We start from the raw sequence: 21,503 nt of genomic DNA on the forward strand, positions 1-21,503 counted from the left end.
TTTAGTGCTTCCTTAAGGAGCTCTTGTAAGGCAGGCCTGGTGATGACAGAATCTCTCAGCATTTGCTTGTCTGTAAAGGATTTTATTTCTCCTTCACTTATGAAGCTTAGTTTGGCTGGATATGAAATTGTGGGTTGAAAATTCTTTTCTTTAAGAATGTTGAATATTGGCCCCCAATCTCTTCTGGATTGTAGGGTTTCTGCTGAGAGATCCGCTGTTAGTCTGATGGGCTTCCCTTTGTGGGTAACCCGACCTTTCTCTCTGGCTGCACTTAACATTTTTTCCTTCATTTCAACCTTGGTGAATCTGACAATTATGTGTCTTAGAGTTGCTCTTCTTGAGGAATATATTTGTGGTGTTCTCTGTATTTCCTGAATTTGAATGTTGACCTCTTTTGCTTGGTTGGAGAAGTTCTTCTGGATAATATATCCTGAAGACTGTTTTCCAACTTGGTTCCATTCTATTCTCCCCATCACTTTCAGGTACACCAATCAGACGTAGATTTAATCTTTTCACATAGTCCCATATTTCTTGGAGGCTTTGTTCGTTTCTTTTTACTCTTTTTCTCTAAACTTCTCTTCTCACTTCATTTTATTCATTTGATCTTCAATCACTGATACCTTTTCTTCCACTTGATCAAATCAGGTACTGAAGCTTGTGCATGCATCACGTACTTCTCATGCCACGGTTTTCAGCTCCATTGGGTCATTTAAAGTCTTCTCTATGCTGTTTATTCTAGTTAGCCATTCATCTAATCATTTTTCAAGGTTTTTAGCTTCTTTGTGATGGGTTCAAACATCCTTCTGTAGCTCAGAGTAGTTTGTTATTACCAATCTTCTGAAGCCTTCTTCTCTCAACTCGTCAAAGTAACTCTCCGTCCAGCTTTGTTCCATTTTTGGTGAGGAGCTGCATTCCTTTGGAGGAGAAGAGGCGCTCTGAGTTTTAGAGTTTTCAACTTTTCTGCTCTGGTTTCTCCCCATCTTTGGGCTTTTATCTAACTTTGGTCTTTGATGATGGTGACATACAGATGGGGTTTTCATGTGGATGTCCTCTCTGTTTGTTAGCTTTCCTTCTATTGGTCTGGACCCTCGGCTGCAGGTCTGTTGGAATTTGCTGGAAGTCCACTCCAGACCCTGTTTGCCTTGGTATCACCAGCGGAGGCTGCAGAACCACAAATATTGTAGAACGGCAAATGTTGCTGCCTGATCATTCCTCTGGAAGCTTCATCTCAGAGGGGCACCCGGCCGTATGAGGTGTCAGTCGGCCCCTAATGGGAGGTGCCTCCCAGTTGGGCTACTTGGGGGTCAGGGACCCACTTGAGGAGGCAGTCAGTCAGTTCTCAGATCTCAAAATCCTTGCTGGTAGGACCACTACTCTGTTGAAAGCTGTCAGACAAGGACATTTAAGTCTGCAGAAATTTCTGCTGCCTTTTGTTCAGCTATGCCCTGCCCCAGAGGTGGAGTCTACAGAGGCAGGCAGGCCTTCTTGAACTGCGGTGGGTTCCACTGAGATCCAGCTTCCCTTTCCCGGCCTCTTTGTTTACCTACTCAAGCCTCAGCAATGGCAGGCGCCCCTCCCCTAGCCTCGCTGCTGCATTGCAGTTCCATCTCAGACTGCTGTGCTAGCGGTTAGCAAGGCTCCGTGGTCATGGGACCCTCCAAGCCAGGTTCAGGATATAATCTCCTGGCATACTGTTAGCTAAGACCTTTGAGAAAGCACAGTATTAGGGTGAGAGTGACCCAATTTTCCAGGTTCAGTCTGTCACGGCTAGGAAAGGGAATTCCCTGACCCTTTGCACTTTCTGGTTGAGGCGATACCTCACCCTGCTTTGGCTCACAGTCCATGGGCTGCACCCACTGTCCGACAAGCCCCAGTGAGATGAACCCAGTACCTCAGTTGGAAATGCAGAAATCACCCATCTTCTGCATTACTCACGCTGGGAGCTGTAGACTGGAGCTGTTCCTATTTGGCCATCTTGGAACTTCCCCTTGTTTTGTTTTGTTTTGTTTTGCTTTGTTTTGTTTTGTTTTGTTTGAGACAGAGTCTCGCTGTGTTGCCCAGGCTGGAATGCAGTGGCATGATCTCGGCTCACTGGAAGCTCCACCTCCCGGGTTCACGCCATTCTCCTGTCTCAGCCTCTTGAGTAGCTGGGACTACAGGCACCCACCACCATGCCCGGCAATTTTTTTTTTTTTTTTTTTTTTGTAATTTTAGTAGAGACGGGGTGTCACCATGTTGGCCAGAATGGTCTCCATCTCTTGATCTCACAATCCACCCGCCTTGGCCTCCCAGAGTGCTGCGATTACAGGTGTGAGCCATTGCATCCGGCCTAACAAGTAGTTCTTAGGCCTGATCATATATACCGTGTCATATATTCTAAATTTTTTTGTGTGCATTTTAGTGTACTAGATTTTCACAGATATAATGCCACAGGTCCTAGATATAACCTAATTTTATGAAAATACTTAGATTAGCATATTTATTTCCTCATTCTAACTTAGAGGCAAGGTATAGGCCAGTGCTTTGGACTTACCTCTTAGGTGAAAAGTAGTTCTTTTTTCGTTTTGAATTATAACGTCTCTGAATTTACATATCCAATAAAAATGACTTGATTTTTTAATGTCAATTTTTTTTGGTAGCAAATGCCTCTTATTATTGCTGGAAATGAGCAACAAAAGAAGAAGTATTTGAGGAGATTCACTGAGGAGCCGTTGATGTGTGTGAGTATGTGTAGCTGCCGCTTTATTTCACACTTAAGGGAACAAAGGTGCTATTTCTCCTTTTCAGTCTATATGTATATACTGGGAGATATACCATTGCAACAAATATTAGTGACATATTATTGCAATGATGTTTTGAGGATGCCAAGAAAGTGTCGTAACTGGTCGAGGGCTAAGGCTCATACCTGTAATCCCAGCACTTTGGGAGGCCGAGGGGGGACAGATTACTTGAGGCTAGGAGTTCACAGCCTGGCTAACATGGTGAAACCCCGTCTCTACTGAAAATACAAAAATTAACCAGGCGTGGCGGTGCTTGCCTATAATCCCAACTACTCAGGAGGCTGAGGCATGAGAATCGCTTGAACCTGGAAGATGGAGGTTGCAGTGAGCAGAGATCACACCACTGCACTGCTGCCTGGGCGACAGAGTGAGTGAGACTGTCTCAAACAAACAACAAGAAAAAAGTGTCATCATAATTTCCTTGCTTATTTCCAGGAGAAGAGAGATCTACTTGTGATGTCTTTGGGATGTCAAAAAGTGTCATAATAATCCCCTTACTTCAGGAGAGAGAGATCTATTTAATGGAGCATTCTGCACTTCAAGAACTGAGTCACTGTGTCAGGAAGTTCAGATTGAATGTAGGGCAATGTGTGTTTGAACTAGTAGTATTTTGAATTAGTAAAAAATTAATGTTGGTTGGTCGTGGGGGCTCACGCCTGTAATCCCAGCACTTTGAGAGTAGGAGGCAGGTGGATCACCTGAGGTCAGGAGTTTGAGACTAGTGTAGCCAAAATAGAGAAACCCCATCTCTACTAAAAATACAAAATTTAGCTGGATGAGGTGGTGCTTGTCAGCTACTCAGGAGGCTGAGGCATGAGAATCTCTTGAACCCAGGAGGCAGAGGTTGCTAAGTAAAGATGGCGACACTGCACTCCAGCCTGGGCAACAGAGTGAGACTCTGTCTCAAAAAAAGAAAGCAATTAATGTGGGCTGGGCATAGTGGCTCACACCTGTAATCTCAGCACTTTTGAGAGGCTAAGGCAGGAGAACTGCTTGAGCCCAGGAGTTCAAGACCAGCCTGGGCAACACAGTGAGACTCTGTCTCTAAATAAATAAATAAAATTAATGTGAACCTGCAACTGAAGAAAGAGCAACTTATTTGTTGAATGACTGAACGACTTGGGAAGAATAGTTGCAGAGTTTATTTAAACCTCTGAAAGCAACTCAACAAATTTTAAATTAGATTTTTTTAAAAGGTTACACACACACACATGCACACACACACAGGCTCTATTCTTAAACTGTTGTTTACCTGAGGATTTTTACTTCTTGTTTACTCAAACATATTTCAATCTAAGGTGTGGTTGTTATACTGAAATACAGTAGATTTATTAGTTTTGAGCAAATAATGAGAATTCATTTTAACAGAAAATAATACTTGAAAATAAATGATTTTTATTTCAGATACCTAAATTTCAAGCAAACTGTTTAATAAAGGCATTTGTACATATTTGCTAGAAAATTTGCAATTTTTTTAACAATTGAGAGTTTAGCTAAACATTCTCACTATTGTCTGTAAGAACTGTGTGAAACATCCAGATTGTACTCCTGTAGAGTATAGTCAGCTCTCCATATCCATGAGGGAATGGTTTAGGACCTGTTGTACTCCACATCAATATTTTTGGTTGCCAAGTCCCTTATACAAAATGTACAGTTAGCCCTTCGTATCTGTGGGTTTTGATCCACAGTTGGTTGAATTCCAAAACTCGTGGATGCCAAAGGCAAACTTTTAAAAAATTAAAATTTTATAACTTTTCTGATTATAAAATACTGAGAACAGAAATTTAGAAATGTTTAAAGTAGAACAAAAATATCTGTTATCCCTCAGATATGGAGTTAATTAGTATTACTTCCTTATTGTAGTGCCTACCAGATTTTCAGATATGCAACTGTGTTTGTAACAGTTAGTGCCCTATTATATACATGTAGTTTTATGTACTTCTTTATTTAACAACATGAACATTTTCTTATTCCTTCCTTCTTTTTACATGCTGTAACAGTACTGCATAATTTGCTATCTGATGGATATGCTATAAATTATTTCACTGTTCTATACTGTTGAATGTTTAAACTCCTTGGGTTTTTACTTTAGAAAATAATGTTATGGTAAAAAATAATACAGAAAAAATTTTTTTTAAAAAATGATCAAATAAGAAGCCAAGAACAGGCCAGGCATGGTGGCTCATGTCTGTAATCCTAACACTTTGGGAAGCCAAGGCAGGAAGACTGCTTGAGGCCAGGAGTTCAAGACCAGCCTGGACAACACTGAGAGACTCTGCCACCAATATATATATAATATATAGTATATATTATACAATATACTATATTATATATACATAATACATAGTATATATTATACAACATACTATATATTATGTATATAAAGTATACGTATATAGTACATTATATAGTATATATACTACATACAGTATATTATACATATATACATATATATACATATATACATATATACATACTATATATTATGTATATAAAATATAGTATTTTGTATAATATATAATATGTTATATAGTAAGACTATATTATATATAGTATTATATATTATATATCAATGCTGTATAGTTGCATATATAATATCATAGTATATAGTGTTATAAATACAATATTCTACATTGTATTATATATACACAAATATAATATAACATATAAATACTATATATAGCAATATATAATAAACGGATATATTATATATAATTGTAGCAATTATGAGTATTTTTATATATATAGTTATATATAATATATAAATTAACAAATAATATAAATTATATTGTATTATATTATAGCATATACACCAATATATAATTTATAGCATTGTATAAATTCATATGTATAATATACTGTATGTTAGTATATATAGTTTATAATAATGTAGCTATATATGTATATTACTAATGTAATATACTATATCATATATAGATTATATAATATATAAAGCAAAAATATAAAAATATATAATATAATGTAAAAAAAAAAGAAAAAAAAAGAAGACAACAACAACTCCGAAGAACCAGTAGTGACAAGCCATTTTGTATAGAAAAAAACAGGCCCATTTACTTCACAAGCTTTAAAAACTTCACTGTATTATGAAACAGAAAGATGTCTAATATCATATTTCAGGGAAAAAAAATACCTTAAAGTTGTTTAAAACAAAATTTTGGTACTTAAAAGGGGCATCTTTTATGGACAACTCCTTATTTTGTTATGATGCTGAATACATCATCAAATCTCCAGGTAGTGGAGTAATCTAGTTCAGTTAACTTGAGTGACACCTGAATCCCTTCTACAGAATCCCTGTCAAAAGCCATCTAGCCGACATGTTTTTATACCTCAGGTGCCTGGGAATCAACACCTTCTGAAGCAGCATCATTTGCGAGCATCTGTTATCATTAAACAAATATTTTAGATTATATGATGCTGAAGCACAGAACCTGTCATTTTTTTAAAAATTTTACCAGTTCATACTATAATAGGTGTTCAATAAATGTTAGAGTGATTTCACTGTAGTTTTCTCTTGGCTATATTGCTTTTCAGATGTTTGAGTAAGTTATTTTTATTTATTTACTTTTTGAGATGGAGTCTTGCTCTATTCCCCAGGTTGGAGTGCAGTGGTACAATCTTGGCTCACTGCAACCTCTGCCTCCTGGGTTCAAGCGATTCTCCTGCCTCAGCCTCCCAAGTAGCTGGGACTACAGGTGCGTGTCACCTTGCCTGGCTAATTTTTTGTAATTTTAGTAGCGATGAGATTTCACTGTGTTAGCCAGGATGGTCTGTATCTCCTGACCTTGTGATCTGCCCACCTTGGCCTCCCAAAGTGCTGGGATTACAAGTGTGAGCCACCGCGCCCAGCCGAGTGTAGTTATTATTTTTATTTATTTATTTATTTATTTATTTATTTATTCTGAAATGGAGTCTCGCTCTGTCACGTAGGCTGGAGTGCAGTGGTACTATCTCGGCTCACCTCCCAGGTTCAAGTAATTCTTTTTCCTCAGCCTCCCAAGAAGCTGGGATTAGCCAGGCACCCACCACCATGCCTAGCTAAGGTTTTGTATTTTTAGTAGAGACAGGGTTTTACCATGTTGGCCAGGCTGGTCTTGATCTCCTGACCTCAAGTGATCGACCTGCCTCAGCCTCCCAAAGTGCTGGAATTACAAGCCTGAAGCCTGACCCACCATGCCTGGCCTTAAGTAATCATTTACAATGCCCCTATATACACTTACTATTTTGAATTAAAAGAAAATGTTTATAGTTTCTTTTTTGTTGTATATTTTTAAAAAGTAAATCGACATGGGTTCTTGCTATGTTGATCAGGCTGGTCTTCAACTCCTGGTCTCAAGTGATCCTCCCATCTCAGCCTCACAGAATGCTAGGATTACAGGCAGGGGCCACTATGCTTGGCCCAATTTCTTTCTTCTTTGGACTGTAAGTACCTTAAGGGCAAGGAACTTGTTTCTTTAGTATCCACAGTACCTGCCACTCTTGAATTAACTTGCACTTGCCTTCTACCACCCACTTTTATCCATTACTGCTTATGTCTTGTCACTCCTCTGTTTAAGAGCCTTAAGAGGCTCCCCTCAGATAAAATTTTAAATTTCTAATGTGATATAAAAGATTCTCGTCAACCATTTCATTCCTTTCTTTCCAGACTCATGTCTTACCATTCCCTTACATGCACAGAATTTACATACTGTGGAGCTCTGTTACTTTCAGCATTACAAACACTGGGTAACTCTGTTTCTTATCTTAGTATCATAGCATATCCCATTACTTGTACCTGGAATGCATATTCCTCCTCTTTATCCCTCCTCCCAAAGAAGCCATTTTCCTTTTTGAGACTTAATTTAAACATCCTCTCCCCTGGGAAGCTAGTTTCTCAAGCCCCTTGTCTGTGACTTTCACACATAGAGTTGCAGTATAGTTATTTATCTCCACTGTTACATTGTGAAAATCTCTAGGACTGAATGTCGTTCCCCATATGCTAGTTTATATCATGGTACATAGTAGATATTCAGTAAATGTTTGCATGAATGAATACATGTGAAATTGAATTTAATTAACTTGTTTGAAGCTATCTAACATTTTCACTTTTTTGTTAAATATATGATTTGTTGATATACCTATGCTTAATTTTAATTATATATTAAATGTTTTTAGGCCAGGCACTGTGACTTGTGCCTGTAGTCCCATCATTTTGGGAGGCTGACACGGAGGATTGCTTGAGCCCAGGAAGTTGAGACCAGCCCAGGCAATATAGTGAGACTACATCTCTACAAAAAATTTAAAAGTAGCCAGGCATGGTGGTGTGTGCCTGCAGTCCCAGCTATTATACACAGGAGGCTGAGGCGGGAGAATTTCCTGAATCCAGGAAGCTGAGACTGCATTGAGCCTCTGTGTTCCAGCCTGGGCAACAGAGCGAGACCCTGCCTCTTACAAACAAAACGGAAAGTTTTGACATATGAGTGGTTTATTTGATTTTCTAAGAACATTTTAAGTTTAGATATTTAAAAATATTTAAAATACAGCTTAAAAAATGAAACAATCCTGTTTCCAAACATTCAAAATTTAATCACTAACATTTAATTTCATTTCTCTTATTTTTATATATTCAAGGCTTATTGTGTAACAGAACCTGGAGCAGGCTCTGATGTAGCTGGTATAAAGACCAAAGCAGAAAAGAAAGGAGATGAGTATATTATTAATGGTCAGAAGATGTGGATAACCAATGGAGGAAAAGCTAATTGGTATGTTGTTCAAAACATCTTTGTATATTTTTTCTTAATTGTTTCATCTTCAAATCTCTCTTTCTTCTTTCTGTATATTTTTAAACCACTACAGTTAAGGTATGTTTGTGGAACTGGAAGGTCTATAGGAGATTATAAACAGTTTGGTGATTTTCAAAAACTATTTTTAAGCCCCTGCACTATTTTTTCAAATTAACTCTCAGAAGTTTAATGTGTAAAATAAAATACAAATGCATGCTCTGTTTGATTAGGAAGGCTAGCACTGTATCTACTTGGCTTATTATCTCCACTCCTCATCTCCTATACCAGCCGCCCCTTGGAATCCTAAGACTCTAAGGAAAAAGGAAAAACTTTGGTATAGTGCCTGTCTCCAATTGTCAGAAATAAACAGAAGCAGTCTTAAAACAGGTTATCCATTAGAGAAGGCAGAATTTGACTTTAAAAAAATCTGGAAATTTCTAATATATGGTCAAAAAATAATATGGAGGTCAGCAAAGGATCAAACATAATTTGTATAAATATAAAATATTAAAGAAGAACACTTGATTATTTGTTGATAAAAGATGAGGAAAATTCAGTAAGTAACTCTTAAGCTCAGTAGGAATCAATAGTATGAGGCTTTAAAAAACTAATGTTATTTTAAGCCAAAGTAATAGAAGTACAGCATCAAATAGGAGAGAAAAAAATGGTGACAGTTCTGGGCAACACATTAAACATGTATTGAAAAAATTGACTAAATCTAGAAGCAGGTAAGTGTGTTGCATTGGGAGGAGCCTACAAAACATGTTCTGAAAAGCAGAGCCTTGGTTATTTTGGAAGAATCTTGAAGTTTTTCAAATATTACTACACAGAAAGATGATCAGGCTTATGTGTTTACTTCAGGATGCCAGCTTAGAATTGATGGGTGAAAGTTAGAAAAATGTAGAATTGCGAGGGGGGAGGGATAGCCTTAGGGAGATATACCTAATGTAAGTGACGAGTTAATGGGTGCAGCACACAAACATGGCACATGTATACATATGTCACAAACCTGCACGTTGTGCACATGTACCCTAGAACATAAAGTATAATAAAAAAAAAGAAAAGACAAATGTAGAATTTAGCTTAATCTAAGGACAAGTTTTCCAGCAGCAGTGCTGTTAAGTTGTCATGGGAAATACTGTATTTACCCATCACTACAAGTATATAGAGAGTTTCTAGAATAACTTTTTATTGATTGGAATAATGTACTAAATGGCCTGTCTCTTTTTGTAAAATTTCTGATTCAATATATTTGCGTGCCATATAGTACAGTTTCCTAGCAAATAAAACATCATTTTTTCAGAATGAACCTACTAAAAAGTTATTTAGTTTAAACATCCGTCTCAAAAAAAAAAAAACATATCAATCAATTCCTTATGAGCATCCTAAATATGTTCAGTATTATGGAGTGCTATATCTTTACCTTTAAGCAATTCCTGGTAATACCAGCAACTAATAAAGAATGAAGAAACTATTAAAATTTAACAAGTTGAGAGAAATTGAACGATGCAGTTTGAAGTTTTGTAATTTTAAAACAGATTAGTCAGGTGCAGTGACTCACATCTGCAATCCCAGCACTTTTGGAGGCTGAGGCAGGAAGATTGCTTGAGCCTAGGAGTTCAAGACCAGCTTGGGCAACATAACGAGACCCCATCTTTACAAAATTGAATGAAATAACTGATTACAACTGTTCACTGTTCATATAGTAAGGCAAATTAGGTAACATATGAAACCAGATAACAATTTTTATGATTTTGTTACTATTAATATTAAATAAAACTATAGAATGAGTGGTAATGTATTGGTTTTAAGCAAAGAAAATAAGTTTGTGTTGTTAAGGGAAGAATATACCTTTTTAAAAGAATTTTTCATGTACCAGGGTTTATGCAACATGAATTAGATGCTTGGATATTTGCATTTTTTTTCTTATGTTTCACTTCAAAATCTTTCTGAGAAATTCTTCTGTAGGAAAAAATCAGCAAATATTCATAATAACTCAGCTATAACAAAAACACTGACTTGCTGCATAAAGAAACAGTAGTTGGAACATATGGGTCTCTGTTTTATATTATTCCTTTTCACAGGCAGCTCTATTTGTCCTCCTTTTCAAGATAGCATGCCCCTTAAAAAATAAAATTAGTTTTGGGAAAGAAAAAGTGCCAGTTTCAACATGCACAGACTCTCTTGTTATATTACATTATTATTATACCAGGGATTTTTACTTACAACTCATACTACTAAAACGAAGTTAAATAGCATACTGTAGTCCCTCCTTATCCTTGCAGGATACATTCCAGGACCCCTAGTGGATGCCCGAAGCCTCAGAAGTACCAAAACCCTATATATACTATATTTCTACACATATATACTTATGATAAAGTTTAATTGATAAAGTGGGCCCAGCAAGAGATTAACAACAACTACTAATGAAATAGAACTATAACAATATATTGTAATAAGTTATGTAAATGTTAGGCCAGGCATGGTGGCTCACACCTGTAATCACAGCACTTTAGAAGGCCCATGTGGGAGGATCCCTTGAGTCTAGGAGTTTGAGACCAGCCTGGGCAAGGTAATGGGACTTCATCCCTACAAAAAATAAAATTAGCTGGGCATGGTGGCACGTGTCCATAATACCAGTGACTCAGAAGAGGTGGAAGGATCACCTGAGCTGGGGAAGTCGAGGCTGCAGTGAGCCAAGATCATGCCACTGTACTCCAGCCTGGGCAACAGAGTGAGATCTTGTCCAAAAAAAAAAAAAAAAAAGTTATGTAAATGTCCTCTTTGTCTTTCAAAATATCTTATATGTACTGTACTGAGGGTAACTGAAACCACAGAAAGTGAAACCCCATGGAATGGGGGAGGGCCTACTGTGTTATTAGACATAGACCTCAAATACTATCTCTTTCACAGCTCTTTTAAACCTGATTATTTATTTCCTCATTTGTAAAATGTAGGTAATAATAATTGGGATTGTTAAGAGGATTAACTGAGAGAGCAGTCACCATGTGTTATTTGCTGATATTATCACCATTATCGGGTGTGTGTATCTCTTAGGTATTTTTTATTGGCACGTTCTGATCCAGATCCTAAAGCTCCTGCTAATAAAGCCTTTACTGGATTCATTGTGGAAGCAGATACCCCAGGAATTCAGATTGGGAGAAAGGTAAAGTGTTTATCAATGATTAGGGCCCCAAATATTATTTTAATTATAAATTGCAAATACTTAACTTTGCTTTAATGAAAACACTTGTTTGTGGTAAGTTGGAGTAAAATAAAGCTGTGTTTTAATGATATTAGATCAAATAGTCTATATACTACTGAAGATTTTGTGAGCAGTCATTTCAAGTCATTTTGAAAGAGTAGTACCAACCTGTGAAGAAGGCTAATAACAGCTGTGAGGAATAATGAAGTAATATCAAGCTACCATTTATATTACCTGACCAATAATAAGAATTTTGGATATTTCAAAGGACTTTCCCACACTTTTCCCCATTGGATCCTCACAGCAACCTTTTGGTAGGATAAGTGGCATTATGCCCATTTTACAGATAAAAACAATGTGACATAATTGAGATTATACTAGGTCATATAACACTAAGAAAAACGTCTATGCCTGAAAAGAGTGTAGAAAATAGCAAATAGCCTTGAATGTGGAAAGGCAAGAAAATCTTACTTAAATAAGAAAAGGTAATTTAACATATTTGAAAAAGTTTGTATTCTGAATATGTGGAGATAAATTTGGCGTTTAAAGTAGACTAAAGAGAAAAGAGTTTAAAATTTTATAAATCAGAGTTTAAAATTATAAATTTTATAAAGAAGGAAAGAAATGAAGTCAATAAAGTAATATTTTTTCTTTTTTTTTTTTTTTTGAGACAGCATCTCGCTCTGTTGCCAAGGCTGGAGTGCAGTGGCAGGATCTCAGCTCACTGCAACCTCTGCCTCCCGGGCTCAGACAATCATCTCACCTCAGCCTCCTGAGTGGCTAGGATTATTGGCATGCACCACCACACCTGACTAATTTTTGTATTTTTTGTAGAGACAGGGTTGCGCTGTGTTGCCCAGCCTGGTCTCAGACTCCTGGGCTCAAGTGATCCTCCCACCTTGGCCCCCTAAAGTGCTGGGATTACAGGACGAGCCACTGCGCCAAACCAAGGTCACAAAGTGAGAGGCAGAATTGAAATCAATATGAAGGTATCCTAGGACCTTACCCAGTGTAGTTTATGATGCTATATTGTGCTATATTTTCAATCAGATATTAAAGGTAGACTGCACCTGACAAAACTGATGATACTGTTGTATGTAACAAAATATAAGAACTAAAAATTGTTGTGCTTTTCCCAATAAATTGTTTTTTATTTATGTAACAGATCATGTTTCTGTCTTAGGAATAGTTGCTAGCAAACTTGGCCAAATGTATGGCCCATCTTTAGAAAGTATAAAGGACCTAACAGCTTATACTTTTTTTAGTAGTAAACTCACTCCTGATTTTATCTTGCTATTTCTAGTTTTTTTTTTCTTTTTGCCTAATGTTCTTACTTAAGAAAAAAATCTCTACTTCAATAAATATTTATGTAGTGCATACTATATACAGTATTCTAGCTATTAGTGATACAGTATGGATTGAAATAGACAAAAATCCCTGGCCTTAGGTAAATTACTTTCTAGTGAGGGATATAGATAATTATGTTGTATATATTTAAGCCTCCTTAAATCTTTATTGAAACAAATAGATATTTACAAATTTGTGAAATTTGATGTTTTCAGGCCAGGTTTGGTGGTTCATGATTGTAATCCTAGCACTTTGGGAGGCTGATTTGGGAGAACTGCTTGAACCCAGGAGTTCAGGACCAGCCTAGGCAACATATTGAGACTTTACCTCTACAAAAAAAAAAAAAAAAATTTAATTACCCAGTTGTAGTGATGCACACCTGTAGTCCCAGGTACTTGGAAGGCTGAAGTGGGAGGATCACCTAAGCCCAGGAAGTCAAGGCTGCAGTGAGCCATGCTCGTGTTGCTGCACTGCAGCCTGGATGACAGAGTGAGACCTAATGTTTTCAAATGTTTTATGTTTTAGAAATTACATGGTTTGAGATGAGCCCAGGAAGCATTTTGGTTTTAAATGTTGTGGGGTTTGGGATGAATCTGGTAAAGTGTTTTCTCATTATATCTGAATGGTGGTCCAAGATTCTAGTTTATCAACTTTTAATGACAAAATAAAGGGATGTTGGTTTCTTCCTAGGTCAAACTATTGTTATCATTTCTTCAAACTCAGAAGCAGACTATTAAAACCAGCAAATTAAAGGATTAGTTTATAGCTCTTTGTTTCCAATGCTCCTGTTTCTCATTCTGCTTATTAAAAATGAGATCAAATTTTTTTCCTTATTAAGAGTTATGTCTGCAACTTCCTCTCATGATTCAGCATAACACTAACAGTTATATACAAAGAGAAAGGGAAAAAATAAAGCAAATGTATCAAAATGTTAACAACTGGTGAATCTATTACAGGTGAAGGGTATGTAAGTACTTATATGCCTATTACAACTCCATTGGTTTGAAAATTTTAAAACAAAAGTTGAGGGAATGTAGCTAGTTTAGTAGTTTCTTATAAAGTCAAACATACACTTATCACATAACCAGTGCTTTTAGATAAATACCCAAGAGAAATGAAAATAAGGACCTATATACAAATGTTTATTGCAATTTTATTAATGATTGCTAAAAATGAGGAGGGGGGTATCCATCAACTAGTGAAAAGATAATGGATATATGGTACATCCATAGAGTGGGATACTACTCAGCAGTAAAATAAATGAATTATTGATTGTGCAGCAACATGGGTGAATCTCAGAAGCACTATACTAAGTGAAAAGTCAGACACAGAAAGCAGACTTTATTATTTCACTTAAATGACGTTCTGGAAAAGGAAAAACTACACGGAGAGAAATCACACAGTGCTTGCCAGGGGATAGGTGTAGAATAAGGAAATTGACTATAAAGGGAGAACAAGGTAACTTTTTGGGGTTCTAAAATACTCTATATTTTGAGCATGGTGGTGGTTACACACACATACATTTGTCAGAGTTATTAGAAATGTATACATAAAAATGATGACTTTTCTACATGTAAATTATACCTCAATAAATCTAATTTTAACAAAGAGTCAAAGAAAACAATCAATTTTATTCAGTAGATTATTTTACTAGCTCTATTAAGATTAAAGGTCTCAAATCAGATTGTATTTACTAAATGCTTTTTCTGACATGGTAAAATAGATAGCTTTCAAACATATAATGAGATTTGTCTGTTGATAAGATGTACTTGTAGACCTTTAGACTAGTGTGGTTTCAAAATTTGTGAAACGTTGTTCGAGATTATGGTTGGCAAATTTTTTTGTAAAGGTCCAAATTATAAATATTTCAGGCTTTGCAAGCCGTATCTCTGTCACAGCTACTCAGTTCTGCCATTGTAGCAAGAAAGTAACTGTAGATGATATGTAAACAAATAGGTGTGACTGTATTCCAATAAGGCTTTCTTTGTAAAACAGGCATTGCAGACTATAGTTTGTTGATCCCTGTTTTAAGTAATTGCAGAAAGTCATGAAACAGTGATTAAAGCAAAAATTGATACTGGCTCAAAAAAAAATTCCTTAAAATATACCAATTTTCTTATTAGGAATTAAACATGGGCCAGCGATGTTCAGATACTAGAGGAATTGTCTTTGAAGATGTGAAAGTGCCTAAAGAAAATGTTTTAATTGGTGACGGAGCTGGTTTCAAAATTGCAATGGGAGCTTTTGATAAAACCAGACCTGCAGTAAGTAATATGAGTTGACAATCCTCATAGGATCTTTTATTTATTACATTAAATAAGTAGTTTTACTTTAAAATTTTATGTTTAGTGTGTTTCTCTTTTTAATATCTGCTTATTTTTTTAAGGGTATAGGAGAAATACTGTTACTTTTCTTTTTTTTTTTTTTTGAGACAGAGTCACACTCTGTAACCAGGCTGGAGTGCAGTGGTACAATCTCAGCTCATTGCAACCTTTGCGTCCTGGGTTCAAGAGATTCTCCTGCCTCAGCCTCATGAGTAGCTGGGACTACAGGCGCCCGCCACACTGCCCAGCTAATTTTTGTATTTTTAGTAGAGATGTGATTTCATCATATTGGCCAGGATGGTCTCGATCCCTTGACCTCGGCCTCCCAAAGTGCTGGGATTACAGGTGGGAGTCACTGCGCCTGACCATATTGTTACTTTTCTTAATTTTTTAAATAATTCTTCAACTGTTCTTACTATCCATTATAGAAATTATTTTAGCAACTGCAAAATTACTGTAGTTGGTGCTAGATTTAGAGAGGCAGTCTACCCTAAATATGATCATCCTGTTAATATGTACTCACTTTCTGTTTTCACTCATTAAGAATATTTCCCCTAGTAACGTTTCTCTTGTTAAACAAAAGGAATGACTTTCTTCTAGAGTATGATACTATGCCTAACAAATGCCTCTTACTACCTTTAATTAACAAATAATATAAACTTACATGCCTATTCCCCACTCCCCACCAGTTTCTTGTTGCTGTACATCACCTTCTCTTTGTACACTCCATAACTTAGACACTTAGGTAGATATTGTGTGTTTTAAAGATAGTATGAACTTTTGCTTTATAATATGTTAAAATGCTAGGTATCTGCTGGTGCTGTTGGATTAGCACAAAGAGCTTTGGATGAAGCTACCAAGTATGCCCTGGAAAGGAAAACTTTTGGAAAGTTACTTATAGAGGTAATTTTAATACTGCTTGCTTTCTTCAAATGTAAAGACATTCATTATCATTTAATATTTAGAAATGATTTTTAAACCACAAACTGATCAATTTCTACTTTGACAGCAGGAAGATAATGTGGTTTTATCAAGATGAGTTTCAAAGATAACTTTCTTTTTAAATTGTGCCGCTATTGGTTACTTCTGTACCTGACACTGTGCTATGCGTTTTTTTTGTTTGTTTGTTTTGAGACGGAGTCTCGCTCTGTTGCTCAGGCTAGAGTGCAGTGGCACAATATTGGTTCACCACAACCTCCGCCTCCCGAGTTCAAGCAATTCTCTTGCCTCAGCCTCCCGAGTAGCGGGAACTACAGGTGTGCACCACTATGCCTGGCTAATTCTTGTATTTTTAGTAGAGATGGGGTTTCAGTATGTTGGCCAGGCTGGTCTCGATCCACCCGCTTCAGCCTCCCAAAGTGCTGGGATTACAGGAATGAGCCACCAGGCCCGGCCTTGTGCTATGCATTTTAAATATATTTTCTAATTCTCTCAGTAACACTTTTTTGAGTAGTATTATCTCTTTTAAGGATCAAGAAACTGAAGCTCAGAGGTATCAAATGATTTGTCCGAGTCTATACAATTTATAAGTCACAGATCTAGAATTCTATTTTATACTTTTTTTTTTTTTTTTTTTTTTTTTTTTAGCGGGTGGTGGGTGGGGACAAAGTCTGTTGTCCAGGCTGAAGTACAGTGGTGTGATCTGGGCTCACTGAAACCCCCACCTCCCGTGTTCAAGTGATTCTCCTGCCTCAACCCCCGAGTCGCTGGGACTACAGACACACACCACCACACACAGCTAATTTTGGTATTTTTAGTAGAGACAGGGTTCCCTTATGTTGGCCGGGCTGATGTTGAACTCCTGGCCTCAAGTGATCTGCCTGCCTCGGCCTCCCAAAGTGCTAGGATTACAGGCCTGAACCACTGCACCTGGCCTATGTTATACTCTTAATTCTGTTACTTTCCATCTCTTCTCGAGTGTCAGATAATTTTAGTACTATAAAGAGTCGTGTCTTCCATGAATTTCCAGAGTAATTCTTAACTCTTATCCCTTCAAATATTGATGCCCCCCATTATCTGTATTCTCTCCTGCAACTTACTATGAGTTGTATAGTGAACCTCCTATTTCTTTCTCTCTCTTTTTTTTTTTTTTTTTGAGATAGTGTCTTGGTTGCCCAAATGTGAGTGCAATGGTGCAGTCATGGCTCATTGCAGCTTCTCAGGATCAAGCAATCCTCTCACTTCAGCCTCCTAAATAACTGGAACTATAGGGGCACACCATCATGCCTGCCTAATCTTTTTATTTTTGTAGAGATAGGGTCTCACTGTGTTGCCCAGGCTGGTCCCAAACACTTGAGCTCAAGCAATCCTTCCACCTCGGCCCCTCATGAGCCTCCTATTCCTATCTCCGTTTGTCAGTGGTTCTCTAACTATCTGTGGCGAAAGACCAGTTTGTTTTAATTTCCAGTTAATGTGGACCATTATTTTTGTAAAATATAAGAGTGTCACAACAATATTAAATTGCTGTAAAAGTTTCTAAATGCTTATTCTCATCTTCTGTACCATCAACCAGTAACAGTGTGAATCGGCACTGTGGACAAACTTGTATTAGCACTGCTCTGTGTCCCTTAACCTTAGTTTCGTAATTTATCTTTCTGCACTATATTCTAGGTAATTTTTTCAGATCTGCTTTCTAGTTCTCTTATCTCGTGCCTAATCTATTTAATCTATCTATTGATTTTTTTATTAATGACTACTTTTCATTTCCAGATGTTATATTTGGTTTTTTCCATTATACCTTCTTTTCAACATTGTACCACCTTTTCCTTTTTTGTCATTAATCATGTAAAAATTCTTCATTTATAATCAATTTCAGATTTTTTTTGTTAACTTCAATTCTTAAGGTGCTAATCTTTCAAGGTGTATTGTGTCTCCTAACTCTTTTATGGTCAGTTATTTTGCTTTTATTTTTTATTTGTAAACAACTTATCTGCAGGAGGTACTGTATTTCTCAGAGCATTATGGAAGCATATTAGAAAGTGGCTTTTGTACTTTTTTGGCACTTTTATTAGATACTCCGGAGATTTCACCATTCTAAGAGCTGTTATTTTACATTCATTTCTCTACTTGGGGACTCCTGTATCACAGAGGCCATGTACATTGATCCCACACATTAAGAAACTCCCTACATTCCAGTCTGAGCAACAGCGTGAGACCCTGTCTCAAAACAACAACAGTAACAAAAGTCCTTTTTTTTCTTGTTCTTTTTTTAACCCTCCTGGGCAAGAGAAGTACAAGGGGTTGGGGAATTCCCTTTCCTAGCTAAAGGAAACCATAACAGACAGGACCTGGAAAATCGGGACACCCCCACCCTAATACTGTGCTTTACCAACAGTCTTAGCAAATGACACACCAGGAGATTATATACCGCGCCTAGCTCGGAGGGTCCCACACCACAGAGCCTCGCTCACTGCTAGCCCACCAGTCTGAGATCGAACTGCAAGGTGGCAGCAAGGCTGGGGGAGGGGAATCCGCCATTGCTGAGGCTTGAGTAGGTGAAAAAGTGGCCAGGAAGCGTGAACTGGTTTGAGTCCACCGCAGCTTTGGGAGGCCTGCCTGTCTCTGTCGACTCCCCTCTGGGGGCAGGGCATAGCTGAACAAAAGGCAGCAGAAACTTCTGCAGACTTCAATGTCCCTGTCTGACAGCTTGGAAGAGAGCAGTGGTCCTCCCAGCATGGAGTTTCAGATCTGAGAACGGACAAATGGCCTCCTCAAGTGGGTCCCTGACCCCTGAGTAGCCCAACTGGGAGAGACCTCTGCCAACTGACACCTCATACAGCCGGGTGCCCCTCTGAGACGAAGCTTCCAGATGAATGATCAGGCAGCAACATTTGCCGTTCTGCAGTATTTGCAGTTCTGCAGCCTCCACTGGTGATACCCAGGCAAACAGGGTCTGGAGTGGACCTCCAGCAAACTCCAACAGACCTGCAACTGAGGGTCCTGACTGTTAGAAGGAAAACTAACAAACAAAAAGGACATCCACACCAAAACCCCATCTGTATGTCACTATCATCAAAGACCAAATTTAGATAAAAGCCCAAAGATGGGGAGAAACCAGAGCAGAAAAGCTGAAAACTAAAAATCAGAGCACCTCTTCTGCAAAGGAACGCACCTCCTCACCAGCAACAGAACAAAGCTGGACAGAGAATGACTTTGACGAGTTGAGAGAAGACAGCTTCAGACAATCAGTAATAACAGACTTCTCCAAGCTAAAGGAGGATGTTCGAACCCATCACAAAGAAGCTAAAAACCTTGAAAAAAGATTAGACGAATGGCTAACTAGAATAAACAACGTAGAGAAGACCTTAAATGATCTGATGGAGCTGAAAACCATGGCACGAGAAGTACATGATGCATGCATAAGCTTCAGTAGCCGATTTGATCAAGTGAAAGAAAGGGTATCAGTGATTGAAGATCAAATGAATGAAATGAAGCAAGAAGAGAAGTTTAGAGAAAAGAGTAAAAAGAAATGAACAAAGCCTCCAAGAAATATAAGACTATGTAAAAAGACCAAATCTACGTCTGGTTGGTGTACCTGAAAGTAATGGGGAGAATGGAACCAAGTTGGAAAACACTCTTCAAGATATTATCCAGGAGAACTTCCCCAACCTAGCAAGGCAGGCCAACATTCAAATTCAGGAAATACAGAGAATGTCACAAAGATACTCCTCGAGAAGAGCAGCCCCAAGACACATAATTGTCAGATTCACCAAAGTTGAAGGAAAAAATGTTAAGTGCAGCCAGAGAGAAAGGTCGGGTTCCCCACAAAGGGAAGCCCATCAGACTAACAGTGGATCTCTCAGCAGAAACCCTAGAAGCTAGAAGAGAGTGGGGGCCAGTAGTCAACATTCTTAAAGAATTTTCAACCCAGAATTTCATAGCCAGCCAAACTAAGCTTCATAAGTGAAAGATAAATAAAATTCTTTACAGACAAGCAAATGCTGAGAGATTTTGTCACCACCAGGCCTGCCTTACAAGAGTTCCTGAAGGAAGAACTAAACATGGAAAGGAACAAACAGCACCAGCCATTGCAAAAGCATGCCAAATTTTAAAGACCATTGATGCTAGGAACAAACTGCATCAACTAGTGGGCAAAATAACCAACTAACATCATAATGATGGGATCAAATTCACACATAACAATATTAACCTTAAATGTAAATGAGATAAATATTCCAGTTAAAAGACACACACTGGCAAATTGGATAAAGAGTCAAGACCCATCATTGTGCTGTATTCAGGAGACCTATCTCATGTGCAGAGACACACATAGGCTGAAAATAAAGGGATGGAGGAATGTCTACCAATCAAATGGAAAATAAACAAACAAAGAAAGCAGAGGCTGCAATTCTAGTCTCTGATAAAACAGACTTTAAACCGACAAAGATCAAAAGAGGCAAGGCCATTACATAATGGTAAGGGGATCAATTCAATAAGAGCTAACTATCCTAAATATATATGCACCCAATACAGGAGCACCCAGATTCATAAAGCAAGTCCTTAGAGACCTACAAAGAGACTTAGACTCCCACACTATAATAATGGGAGACTTTAACACCCCATTGTCAACATTAGATCAACAAGACAGAAAGTTAACAAGGATATCCAGGAATTGAACTCAGCTCTGCAACAAGAGGACCTAATAGACATCTACAGAACCCTCCATGCCAAATCAACAGAATATACATTCTTCTCAGCAGCACATCACACTTATTCCAAAATTGACCACGTAGTTGGAAGTAAAGCACTCCTCAGCAAATATAAAAGAACAGAAATTATAACAAAGTGTCTCTCAGACCACAGCGCAATCAAACTAGAACTCAAGATTAAGAAACTCACTCAAAACTGCTCAACTACAAGAAAACTGAGCAACCTGCTCCTGAATGACTGCTGGGTACATAATGAAATGAAGGCAGAAATAAAGGTGTTCTTTGAAACCAATGAGAACAAAGACACAACATACCAGAATCTCTGGGACACATTTAAAGCAGTGTGTAGAAGGAAATATATAGCACTAAATGCCCACAAGAGAAAGCAGGAAAGATCTAAAATTGACACCCTAACATCA

The 21,503-nt window shown here is 37.6% G+C and overlaps 1 protein-coding gene across 1 annotated transcript in view; it reads left to right on the top strand.

The window, feature by feature from the left end:
* ACADM (acyl-CoA dehydrogenase medium chain) overlaps nucleotides 1–21,503 on the top strand; it is a 43,253-nt gene that overhangs the window by 12,596 nt on the left and 9,154 nt on the right. Inside the window, exons 6-10 of the mRNA XM_017851594.1 lie at nucleotides 2,640–2,720; nucleotides 8,409–8,539; nucleotides 11,618–11,726; nucleotides 15,236–15,376; nucleotides 16,244–16,339. Coding sequence (XP_017707083.1) covers nucleotides 2,640–2,720; nucleotides 8,409–8,539; nucleotides 11,618–11,726; nucleotides 15,236–15,376; nucleotides 16,244–16,339 — 558 coding nt within the window. The remainder of the gene's footprint in view (nucleotides 1–2,639; nucleotides 2,721–8,408; nucleotides 8,540–11,617; nucleotides 11,727–15,235; nucleotides 15,377–16,243; nucleotides 16,340–21,503) is intronic.

This window comes from Rhinopithecus bieti, unplaced genomic scaffold (assembly GCF_001698545.2).
Source record: "Rhinopithecus bieti isolate Rb0 unplaced genomic scaffold, ASM169854v2 scaffold_34297, whole genome shotgun sequence".
In the NCBI taxonomy this organism is placed as follows: domain Eukaryota; kingdom Metazoa; phylum Chordata; class Mammalia; order Primates; family Cercopithecidae; genus Rhinopithecus; species Rhinopithecus bieti.